At 41.7% G+C, this 12974-nt stretch overlaps 1 protein-coding gene across 1 annotated transcript in view; it reads left to right on the forward strand.

The window, feature by feature from the left end:
• SLC35C2 (solute carrier family 35 member C2) overlaps positions 1-12495 on the forward strand; it is a 412193-nt gene extending 399698 nt beyond the window's left edge. The window contains exons 8-9 of the mRNA XM_044090136.1: positions 10003-10138; positions 11898-12495. Of these exons, the coding sequence (XP_043946071.1) occupies positions 10003-10138; positions 11898-12025 (264 nt within the window). The 3' untranslated portion in view covers positions 12026-12495. The remainder of the gene's footprint in view (positions 1-10002; positions 10139-11897) is intronic.
• Positions 12496-12974: the final 479 nt, after the last annotated feature.

Below are 12974 nucleotides of genomic sequence, written 5' to 3' on the forward strand. Positions count from 1 at the left end.
AATTTCTGCCTGACTGACAAGAGACAGAGCTGTGGTCTCTTTTGAAGTTTTAATATGCAGTTAAAAGCAGAATACAAGTAAAACACAAGGTAAAGAAAACAAATCACAGTATTCAAAATACAAAAAGGCAATAAAGTAATACAAAATGCAACAAATAAAAAGCAAACTAACCTTTCCTTTACAGCAAAGTGTAGCAGAGACTGTGTGAGCCAACTCCTCCAAGAGGCTGATCACTCGCACAGCTGAAGGGACGTCAAGAGCAGTGAGTTCAGGGTTAGCCATCAGGAGACACACCTGGAATGCCCTTGTGTGACTTTGAGGAGCCATTTAAATCTTCGTTCATCAACACTCTGTTTGATGAATCATCCCTGTTTGGACCTAAAGTGAAGGACACACTAACCAGATGTGAGAAAGGTGAGAAGACTCTTTCTGCCATGGATGTATACTTCTCCACTCCTCAATGATCCTACTCAAGGAACCAGAGAAATGGGAGGCTATGGTTCAAAAACTCCCAAGGGCCATTCCAGGACTTAAGTGGCAAAGACTTTTCCTGGGGCAGATGGGGAAGTAACCACAGAAGACACCATTCAAGAGGCAGAAGCGGCCCGGAGAACCAGGGGTCCAGAGATTCCTTCTCTGGTAACTCCAAAAAGCGCTCCTGATTGGAGGCCCAATTGTCTTCCTCTGGAGGCAGTCAGGGGAGCGTTTATCCGTGTACCTGTCTGCCTGGCTACAAGTGACTTCGGACAAATGGGTGCAGATGATCATTTCCAGAGGTTGTCATTCCTCTTATAACCAATACAAAAATAGATTCCCAGATGTTTCACCTAGTCACAGAGATGCAGCAGTTTCAGAAATCCAAAAACTGCTCAACAAAAGAGGCATCCAAGAAGTCCATCCAGACCAGAAAGGATAGGGATTTTACTCAAGATTCTTTTTAGTGCCCAAAAAGACAGGGGACTGAAGACCCATCTTGGGTCTCAGCCACTTTAACAAGTCAGTTCAAAGACAGGGGACTGGAGACCCATCTTGGGTCTTGGCCACTTTCACAAGTCAGTTCAATAAACCAAATTCCGGATGGTCTCGGTTTAGTCAATACTTCTGTTCTTGGAAAAAGACAGTTGGATGTGCTCAACAGACCTTCAGGATGCGTATTACCACATAAAAATGGATAAACGCTCCAGAAGATTCCTGCGCTTCTGGCTGGGAGCCAGTCATTATCAGTTCAGAGGACTGGCCTTTGGTCTCATCACAGCCCCCAGGGTGTTTACCAAATGTATGGTAGTGGTAGCAGCTCATGCAGACTGCTAAGGTATCAAGTATTTCCTTATCTCGACAACTGGCTCCTCACTGCCACCACCAGGCATCAACTCCTAAGAGCAAGAAATTACTCCCTCCATCTTTGTACTACCTTAGGCATCACCGTAAATTATGAAAAGTCATATATAGAACCCACTCAAGAGTTGGAATTTATCAGTGCCCGATTGAACACCCTGACGGGAATAGCTTCACTTCCATTAGAAAGTCTCCAGAAAATCAGAACACAAGTAAACCACATTATCCAGAACAGAAGTGTGTCAGCGAAGCTCATTCTGTAAGCTTTAGCGTCCAAGGCAGCCTCTATTACCTTAGTTCCCTTAGTCAGATATCACATGTGGATTCTTCAATGGCTTCTAACCTCCCAGTGGTCATTAATGAATCAACTTATGTCCCATCACATCCTGATCACTATTCGTTGCAAACAAGACCTGTTATGGTGGATTTAGTCCTATAAGATCCTTTCAGGCCTTCGTCTCCTTCCACAGCCCCAAACCATAGTGACCACGGATGCTTCCCAGATAGGGTGGGAGGGGCATTATCTGGAAGGACAGTCCAAAGTGCTTGGTCCCAGACTGAGGCCAATTTGCACATCGATATTTTAGTGATAAGGGCATTTTGCTCTTAGTGTTGCAAGCATTTCAGCATGTCCTCCCCTTGGCAGCAGTGGAAATTCAGATGGACAATATGTCGGTAGTCTGGTATATCAACAAACAAGGGGGAACCAAATCTTATACACTTTGTTGAGAAGCCCACAGAGTTTGGCAATGGTTGATTTCTTCCAGCTGCTTTCTAACAGCAATGCAAATTCTGGGGAGCTCCAGTGTGATAGTGGACAAACTGAGCAGATCTATCCTGATGCTTCACCAGTGGTCTCTAAATCTGTCAGTGGCAGAAGATATTTTCCAGCATTGGGGCCAACCTTGCTGCGACCTATTTGGTCCCCCCTGAACGACAAGTGCAGCAGTTACTTTGCCCTAATGCCCACTCCAGGGGAGTCACCCAGAGATGCTCTTCTCCACCACTGGCCCCCCTGGTCTTCTGTATGCCTTTCCACCAACTCCTCTGATATTTCAGTTTCTAAAAAAGGCCAAAAGGTCGAAGAACATAATTCTCATTGCTCTGTTTTGGCCTCGACAGGTATGGTTTCCCTTCCTTTGGTCTCATCTACTTTGGAAACCTTGGTTCTGGACCCAACTCTAGATCTACTATCTCACCCAGAAGGAATAGTTCATCTGAATCTCCAGCATCTCAGGCTCACTGCATGCCTTTTCCAATTCCCATGATTGCAAGGCTTTCTTCTCTCACATCACCAGTCCAACAAATCATTATAGCTCATCACAAGTCTTCAACTAGAAAATTGTACAATAGTAAATGGGAAAAATTTGCCAGATGGGCTGTTGACAAGGATTTTGACCCTTATGCAGCTCCTGTGGATAAGGTTCTAGAATTTTTGACCTTTCTTTATCAGTCTGGCCCTTCGGCTTCCACCATTAGAGTACACCTGGCTGCGATATCCAACTTTCATATTGGTTTTGATGGGTCTACTGTCATGTCCCATAAACTGTGTAAGGTCTTCTTAAAAGAAACAGTTATGCTAATGCCACCCTTTAAAGAACGCAGCGCCCTATGGGATTTACCCTTGGTCCTTCAATGCCACACGTTACGTCCCTTTGAACCATCAGCTTCCTGTGAATTAACATTTTTGACGTGGAAACCTGTATTTCTAATAGCAATTACTTCGGCCAAAAGAGTATCAGAAATTCAAGCATTGTCCTGCAAAGCCTCCATATTTAATATTTCACAAAGACAGGGTTTCTCTCAGAACTAATCCTTCCTTTTTACAGAAGGTTATTGCGGAATCCAATATCAGTCGAACCTTGCACCTACCAGTCTATTTTCCTAATTTCTCCAATGGGGAGAATACTGCCTGCACTTCTTAGATGTCCATAGACGGTTACGTTTCTACCTTCACCGAACAGAAGATATCAGGAAATCTGACCAGTTGTTTGTTGCCTTTTCTTCACTTTCGCTGGGTAACCCAGTTTCTAAGGTTACATTAGCTAAATGGCTTAGAGCTTACATTACTTTTGTTTATACTTTAAAGGGATTTCAACCATCAAGATGTTCCTCATGTTTCACTGTTGCAGTCATTACATTTGGGTAATCTGCTGGCAGGTTGCCCTCAGTCGGCCTGAATTCCAAAGTCTTGGGTCCTGCGTCGGTTGCTGTCTTCTCTTCCATGATGTCAGGTCATCAGGGGTATAAAACACGCAGCCGATGCCATTTTCTCTAGTCTTTCTTACCGCGCAGTGCCCGAAGCAGAAGCATTTCACAAGTGCCAGTCAGCCGACTACTGAAATATTCGAGTTTGAGTTTCAGAACCAAAGTCTTCACTAAAGCTAAGTACCCCATGGGGGAAACTTTTTTCTTGCTTTTTACCGGTGTCAGAAAAAGTTAATAATTGTATTACTTATGAGAAGCAAATACCTCATAAGAATTTCCATTTATACTGTATTCCTTGCCTAGGCCCTGATCACAACGTGCCTGGCTGTCGATTTTATGCTAAATTTAACCAACGCACTATTAAGCGTCAGTATATTTTTGCATCAAAGTATTTTGGAAACAGATTTAACTACCCGGAAATGTTGTCGGATAGCAATCCGACTACTGGACTACATAAAAAACGCAAAGAAAAGGACAGAGAAAGGCAGTTGAGATCCAAAACCGATGACAAAGCTTCTCCTAAGCCAGTCGCCGGTTCGCGAGGCATTTTCCCAGCCCCTGATACCCGCTACCTTCGAGTCGCAGGCCTCTACTGACACCCATGTTGAGTCCGGCATGCCGCAAGATACTCAAGGTATTGGACCAAGGGAATGCATCTCCCTCGGATGGGTCCGGAGCCGCTGAGCAGGCACCGGCTTCTGAGGGTGTATTCAGACCTCAACATTTACATATCATACCGACGACAGCTGCAAAACCAAAGACAAAGGCAACTTCTAAAACTAAAAAAACGACGCATGAGCCATGTGCACAGGCCTCTATGCCTAAAAAACAGATGATCAAAATGGCTGAAGACCTTATTACCTTGATCAGGGGTACCCATCCCCCTCTGGAAAAGAGGCCTAGGCAAGACACTGATTATGAATCTTCAGATCAGGTTTCTATTTCTTCTGATTCCTCTTCCTATAAGGATTCTGATGCTGAGGAGTCTATTCCATCTGCATCTCCTCCAAAGGATTATTCATTTGGAGAAACCTTGCATACTTCGCGGGGGCATTTTCACTGGGAGAGTCAAGACTTCTCAGAATCAAAAAAGAGGCTCAGGGATTTCCTTCTTCTCCCTCAGCACAAGCCTTTAGCCATTCCACCTGTTTTAGACATTGTGGATGATGTGTTTTCGGAGTCAAGCTTGACCCCTGACTCCTTACCTCCGTCTCCCAGTAAGCCTGACAGATATTACAGGGTCCCTGACTCACATACATTTTTATTTAGAAACCCTGCTGCTGATCCGGAAACTATTTCACAGGGTCCAAAGGGAGTTAAGGCCTCAACAAGGGCACTAGACAGATGGGGGAAAAAGGTTTATACATCTGCAACCTTGGCAGTCAGGGCCTTAAACTGTCAATTTCATATGCTTAAGTACCAACAACATGTTATGGGATTGCTGAAACAGAAAATGATGTTGATTTCAGAATGTGCAGAAAATAAAGAATTGCAGGAATTATTGCATGCAGCTGAACAAGTTGTAAAGCATACTTTACAATGTGGTTTTGATTCCTTAGAGGCCTCCTGCAGGGCCGCAATTACTGGATCTGTGATTAGGAGGCATGCCTGGTTAAAGGAACAAAATTTGCCTGATCATGTTAAAGCTAAATTGCTAGATGCACCTTTACAACATGATTCTCTGTTTGGTATTAAGGCAGAAGAGGTTTTAAAGAAAATGGAAGACAAAGCTAAGTCTATGCAAACTGTTAAAGACTTCTTAGAAGTGCAGCCACCAAGATTCAGTAGACACTGGCCTACAAAAATTGGTCCTTTCCTGTGTCAGTCAGAGCTCAAAGGGGCAAATCCAGACCCCCAAAGGGTTCCAGATACCAGCTGCAAGATTCATACAAGTCAAAGCAATGGGGCGCATCTACCTCCAAATCAGGGAGAGATAAAGCGCAAACCTACAGAAAACAGTCCCAATGACTTCCCTCTGCCTACACCAAGCACTTATCTTTTGATAGCACCCTTAGGGGGAAAATTAGCACATTTTTCTCAAAATTGGCAGTTAATAACCCAGAACAAATGGGTACTAAACATAGTATCACAGGGATACAGATTCCATTTCCACACTCTGCCAGTGGCAAACGGTTGGCCAGATCTGCCCACAAATCAATGGGCAGAGGCACAGAAACACGTTACATCCCTCATGGATATGGGGGCCATTCAAACAGTACCAGAACAGGAAAAAGGACAAGGTTTTTACTCAAGACTGTTCTTGGTACCCTGAAAGGACAAGGTCTGGCGGCCAATACTGGATTTATCAATTTTGAACACATACCTGGACATTCCAAAATTCAAAATGCTGACTTTGCAGCAGCTTCTCCCCATGCTGGGCAAGAATGCTTGGCTGGTGACATTAGACTTAAAAGAGGCATACCTGCATGTCCCAATAAGACAATCATGCAGAAGATACCTCAGATTCAAGGCTGGCTTAATGCATTACCAATTCTCTGCACTACCCTTTGGCTTATCTACTGCGTCCAGGGTCTTTACAAAGTGCCTGCCACCAGTAATTGCATTTTGCAGACAAAGAAGTATACAAATATATCCTTACTTGGACGACTGTCTCATTCATGCAGAGAACAAGGACACTCTTCTTCGACACCTGGCATTTGTGAAAAGGCTGCTAACATGCCTAGGGTACACAATAAATGAAAAGAAATCACAACTGGTACCCTCTCAAAAGATAACATTCCTGGGTGCAAGCTTGAATACAACTGCCCAGATGGCTTACCTTACGCCAGACAAACAAAGGCAACTGACTATTTACTTCAAACTGATGGCAACAAAAACCCAGTCTTCTGCAAGACAAATTCTGCAGGCTCTGGGCTTCATGGCATCTTGCATCCTGCTAATTCCATATGCAAGACTACATATGAGGAAACTTCAATGGTACCTAAAAAGTTTACGGAGTCAACATTCACACAGTTTGGAAACAATGATTCCTCTCATTCCCTGCCTGCAGCAGGAGTTTCTATGGTGGACAAAGGCCTGTCACCAAAATATGGGACGGCCGTTCACTCTACCCCCTGCCAGCCAAACCTTAACAACAGACTCATCAGATTATGTCTGGGGGGCCCACATGGCAGGAAGATGCATTCAGGGCATATGGGCACCAAAACAAATGCATCTACATATCAACCAGAAAGAGATGCTAGCTGTTCAAAATGCTCTAACAGCTTTCAAGGACTTACTTCATCCAGGACAACTACTGATAAAGACGGACAACACCACAGTCATGTGGTATATAAACAAGCAAGGAGGCACACACACTCATATCCCCTTTGCAGATTAGCCATGGCACTGTGGGACACAGCTTTGACATACCAAATACATCTTCAAGCCCAATTCCTGCCAGGAAAAGAAGACACTCTGGCAGACGATTTAAGCAGAAACCTTATGGATCCTCACGAGTGGAAACTAAATCCACAAGTCTTCAGCATGATAACAGAGAAATGGAGCCCAGACATAGATCTATTTGTGCCTCCTCAAAATTATCAATTGAAAAGATTCTGCACAAGGACTTGTCACAGACAAGCATGGAAAGTGGATGCCTTATCCTTCAGTTGGAAAAACCTATCAGTTTATGCCTTTCCTCCTCTGCCTCTTCTACCCAAGGTCCTCCTAAAAGTCAGACAAGAAAAGCCAAAGATGATATTAATTGCCCTGGACTGGCCCCGCCAATACTGGTACCCAATCCTAAGGAACTTGTCTCAGTACCCAGCATGGACCTTGCCTCAAAGACCACAACTACGGTCCCAGCAAAACGATCAGTTCCTGCACAATCAACTACAGACTCTAAACCTGGCAGCATGGCTAATCATGTAATCATACAAACAATACCTCTCAGTAAAGCTGTGATGGATGTTATTTTGGAAGCCAGAAGGCCTAGTACTAGAAAATCTTATGCTGACAAGTGGAAGAGATTCTATGCTTGGAATCAAGCACAAGTAACTGATACAGCAGAACCAAATATTCCTCAAATATTACAATACTTAACTGAGATGCTTGACAAAGGCCTATCTTTCTCATCAATCAAAATCCATGCCTCTGCCATTTCGGCTCATTACAACACAGAGCCACCAATCTTTTCTCATGCTTTACTAAAGCAGTATCTTAGAGGAGCCAAAGATTTAAGGCCCACTAGAAGATCACCATTACCTGCATGGGACCTCAATTATGTGTTGGAAAAGCTCACCCTGCCTCCATTTGAATCAGCTGCTACCGCTGATATAAAGTTCTTGTCATGGAAGACAGCTCTGCTACTAGCAATTACTTCAGCAAGAAGAGTTTCAGAGCTACAGGCCCTCATGGCTGTAGAGCCTTTCATCATATTTTACCCGAACAGGGTGTCTCTGAGGACAAATCCTACCTTTATGCCTAAGGTGGTTTCCAGTGTGGCTCTTAACTAAACAATTCATCTGCCAACTTTTTATCCAAATCCGCAGAACAAAGGGGGGAGAACTCTGCATTCCTTGGACGTACGCAGACAGCTAAGATTCTACTTGAGCAGGACTAAAGCTCTAAGAAAAACTGAGCAATTACTAGTGTCATATGCTGCAGGATCAGAAGGAAAGGCTATTTCAAAGCAGACAATTTCAAAGTGGATAAGCCACTGCATCCGTTTCTGCTACTTACACCATGGTAAACCTGTGCCCAAGGGCATTAGGTCTCATTCCACCAGAGCTGCAGCTACTTCAGCAGCCTTTCTCAGAGGAGTACCAACCAAAGACATTCTAGAGGCTGCTACTTGGAGTTCTGTTCACACCTTTATAAAGCATTACCATTTGCCTCTCTACTCTTAAGTCCAGGGCAGGCTTTGCCACTGCAGTGCTGCAGGGCCTTATAGCCACACCTAATGCTGTTTAGTTCCAGCCTCCCAACCATAGCTTTGGGATTCTACCCAAATGTAATGACTGCAACAGTGAAACACGAAGAACATAGCACAGTTGTGTACACTTACCATAAATGTAGATGTTCGAGTATATTCACTGTTGCAGTCCAGGTTACCCTCCTGCCATCCCCCTGTCATTCTGAAGTTTATCTTTCCTTCACTTTCTTCTACAACCTGTGTGGTGTATTTGCTTGTAGATGAAGGTAAAGTTTATATTGATGTATGTATGTGTGTGTGTGTGTGTGTGTGTGTATATATATATATATATATATATATATATATATATATATCATATTGCTACCTTTTTGGGGGCACCTGACATCGGGGGCAAGAAAAACTAAAGAAAATGGCATCGGCTGCATGTTTTATACCCCTGACGACTTGACGTCATGGAAGAGAAGACAGCAACTGATGCAGGACCCAAGACTTTGGAATTCAGGCTAACTGAGGGCAACCTGCCAGCAGATTACCCAAATGTAATGAACTGCAACAGTGAATACACTCGAACATCTACATTTATGGTAAGTGTACACAACTGTACTTTCTGTAAAAAGCTTATTCGACGAGAGCTGTAGCTGCTTCCGCAGTTTTTCATGCCCGAGCGTCCTTAGATGACATTTGCGGAGCAGCTACATGAGCATCTGCTCATATCTTTATCATTCATTACAAATTGGACCAGGTCCGTAGGGGACGTGCATCCTTCGTTTCAATAGTCTTCTGGAATATCCTTCCATGAGACCTCCCAAGATTCAGGTAGCTAGGGACTCAGTCCCACAGTCAAGGATCACGTGAAGATTGACAACATCAAATAAAGAAGTTATGTCTTACCATAACATTCCATCTGGATTGTCAATCTTCACTAATCCTTGACATTCTCCCCATCCTTTCCCCTACCTAAGACTCGTAGTGGACTAAATGTTCCAAAAGACTGACTTCAATATATGGAATCACATTTGGTATCTGTTTTATTACATTATCTGTCTATCACTGTTTTTAGCAAACTCAACCTGAGGTAATTTCAGAGGAGCATCATGAGTAGTGACTAGCTCAAGAGTTTTGGAAGGCGTGAGCTGAAATAAACAACTGAGCCCACAGTCAAGGATTAGTCAAGATCGACAACACAGATGGAATGTTATGGTAAGACATAACTTATTTTTTTCTTGGACTGTAACCTCCTGTTTTTGACAGTTTTGAGAGCCAAGCATTCCTAAGACATGCACAGTTTTGAGAACCAGGCATTCCTAAGACATCCGTGCATAGCTTTTAACCACAGCATGACATGTTGTGTGTTTTGTATTGTGTCATTCATCCCCATCATTTATGTTAGACTTTTTAAGAGATATGAGATGACAATGGCACAGTGCGTTTTGGGGGACCAGCTGATATGGTGAATAATAGCTATGTATAGCTTAGTAGAAACAAAAAATCCCTTGTATATAACATTGTTTCTGTAAATTCTTATATTGTGTGGAGCTAAAAAAATGTTTATTAAAACTGGAACTTTTTTTTTCTTCTTCAAGGAAGTCTGCATACTGTTACTTGCTGCCCAGTTTGTGGGAGATCAGATCAGTGTCCTGAACTGGCTGGGATTTGGAGTGTGCCTTTTGGGCATCTCCTTGCACGTTGCCCTGAAAGCCCATGCCTCCCAAGATAAAGGTAATAATTTCACAAGTTAATTTAATATTGTTGAGAATAGAGTTGATTGTATTTGTAATATAGATAAAACTGTGTACCCCTGGCTCAGGTCACTACTAAAGAAGATCCCTTAAACTTGAGCTTTAATTCAACTTACTTTTACCATTTGTAATTGCAAAGGTGATGCTGACCTGTTAAACAGATTTTTGATTGATTGGAGGATTTACCAGTACCATAAGCTGTAGCTGTTTCAGTAACCATTTTTTGACAGGAGCATGGAATTGCTGATGTCATACAAGTAAATTGCTTTGAATGGGGTCTGTTTAATTTGCATGCTTTTCAGCACTTGGTTCAGAGTCATTCTTTGTTACCTTGCGATTTTGACTACACACAAGACCAGTAACAGGTTTATCAAGTAAGTGTATTTTATGTATATGTCAAAACTGATGTTAAATATGGAGCTTTCCTCCCTGAAAAAGGGTTTTATCCCTGCTGCACTTTCCCAGTTAACAAATTGAATAAATAAGCATAGAGCTGGGACATGGGCACCAGGTACTGCCTTCTATGAACATAGAGTTCCTTGTTGTTCCTAGCCATTTGATGCATGCTTGCTAGTCAGTATGCCATTTCCATTCTGTTACTGCCATTGTAATAAAGGAATTGTGTTATCAGTACTGTGTGAAAAATAGGATCAGTTTATTAGTGTACGGTTTGAAAACTGCTTTTTCATTCAGTCTTGGTAGTCCACAAGTGAAAATAAATGGAAGAGTATGTAGTTTTTCACATTATCCAGCTTTTTCTCTTGTGATTATGGCTCATCACTCCACTTTATGAATTCGGCCATCTTCCCAACTGCTTGGCACAATAAGATCTTTAAGATTCCTAATTTCAAAGTCATACAACTTTAATTTTGTTTTCTGCCTATGTAAAGATCTATAAGTACAAGCACTTTGGGGTAGAACCACACGATCATGTTATTTGACAGCTTTGTTTTCATTTTTTCTTCTATTTACTGTGCTTGAAAACATTTATGCACATGGGTACTAGAAACTGCACGTGCATAAACCTCTCCTTTCTCAAACGTGTGTGGGTGTGGCCATATCTTGACTACTTGGTCCTGTGATTGGTTTCATGAGTCATTCATGGTTTTATAGTCTGGCACTATGGGGGATGTCAGAAAGCACTGTATTTGAATTGTGTTAAAGTATTGAGCATCCAGCATCTCCATTTATTAAATTATTTTAAGAATTGTGTTGGATTGGACAGCAGTAATGGCCATATTGTGTGTAGTTTTTCTGGTTCCTTGTTTATGGGGTGCTTGTGTGTCAGGAAGTTGAACCTTTTTCTAGTATTTTGTCTTTTATTTTGCTGCATTTCATTGAATTGCCATAAAAATACATGCCACATCACTGTTTTTATACATTGCACTGAATTCAAAAAGTGGATAGTATCTGAAAGTACTTTTATATCTCTCAGAATTGGTGAGGAACATGTGGAACAGCTTCAATGAGATGTTTACACAATCAAAAACGTGAGAGAATTCTTCTCTGGAATCATGTGATGCATGTTGGGTAACTTGTTTATAAGAAGTGCAAAACATTTTATATTAACTTGGATCTGTAGATTTGTCTGACAGGTAGTGAAATGTCTAGATTAAGTGGGTCAGATGGTCTTGGTGCCATTTAACATCCGTGATTCTTTGGGTGTGAGCATTCATCTTTTCAGTTTCTTGAGTTTGTGATTTTAATCTGTATTTCCCTGTTTTTGTTTTCTTTTGAAGGTAACCAAAAATTCAGAGCCCATGATAGCCTGCCATCTGCTGATATGGAGATGTTGCTCAGAAATGGTACACTAAATGGGGACAGTGAGGAGGATGAGAATGAGATATTTGATATCCGCCAGCGATGATAAGCCACAGAATGTAACCTTCTTCTTCCAGGAGGTGCAGTGTGACTGTGGGAATTGAACAGTCTGTACTACAGCTTGATTTTCCAAGCTGTGAAGATCCTATTAGCCAACAGAGGGAGTAGGTACTTTAGCATTTGTTCTCTATTTTGCAGCTTGTGCAAGAATCCATTGGACACTGTAGTGCCGTACTTAAAGTAGGGTCAGTCTGGATTGTTTCATGTAGATTTGCACATGTAACCTCTAGCACTTTGTGTTACTTGGGTATATGTGATTTTATTTTTATATATTTAAAATAAGCTGAAGTGGAAACTCTAATCGTGGTTTCCTCCTAAAGATTTTTCACAATGAAGAGCTATGAGCTCAGTAATGTTCAACAAGACACAATGTGTCATTAATTTAGCAATCACTAATGTAATAGGAAATTATTTGTTTGTGATAACTTCATACTAAAAGATAAGTTTAGACTTTAATTTCACCTGTTTTTTCCACAACCAGATCACTGTTCGAATTGTTTACATGTGATTATAGCTTTTTATTTAGATGGTAGTATGCACATGCTTGCTTTCACGTAGATGGAATACCATTTTACATCAAACAGCCAGTTTAAATACTCATACATCATTAATTTCAAATAAATTTCAACCAATGACATTCAGTGATGTATTACCAAACATTTAAAGCTCCCCTCACTCGGCAAATTTGTACATATATTTATACATCCTACCCAAAAATTTGATGTATAAATACCCAGTTTTATACAATTTTCCTTATAGAATAAAGTGCAAATGGTAATGTACAAATAACACTGTGCGAATAATTCTGTGCAAATGATTCCATACCCATATAGATATATTCTATGCAAAATGGTTCTGTGCAAATACTTGTTTTGTACAAACAGTTCTATACAAATAATATGCCTACCCCAATGTTTCCATTACCCAAGTTGACA

The sequence above is a fragment of the Protopterus annectens genome, chromosome 12.part0 (genome assembly GCF_019279795.1).
Source record: "Protopterus annectens isolate FY-2018-M chromosome 12.part0, PAN1.0, whole genome shotgun sequence".
Classification (NCBI taxonomy): Eukaryota; Metazoa; Chordata; order Ceratodontiformes; family Protopteridae; genus Protopterus; species Protopterus annectens.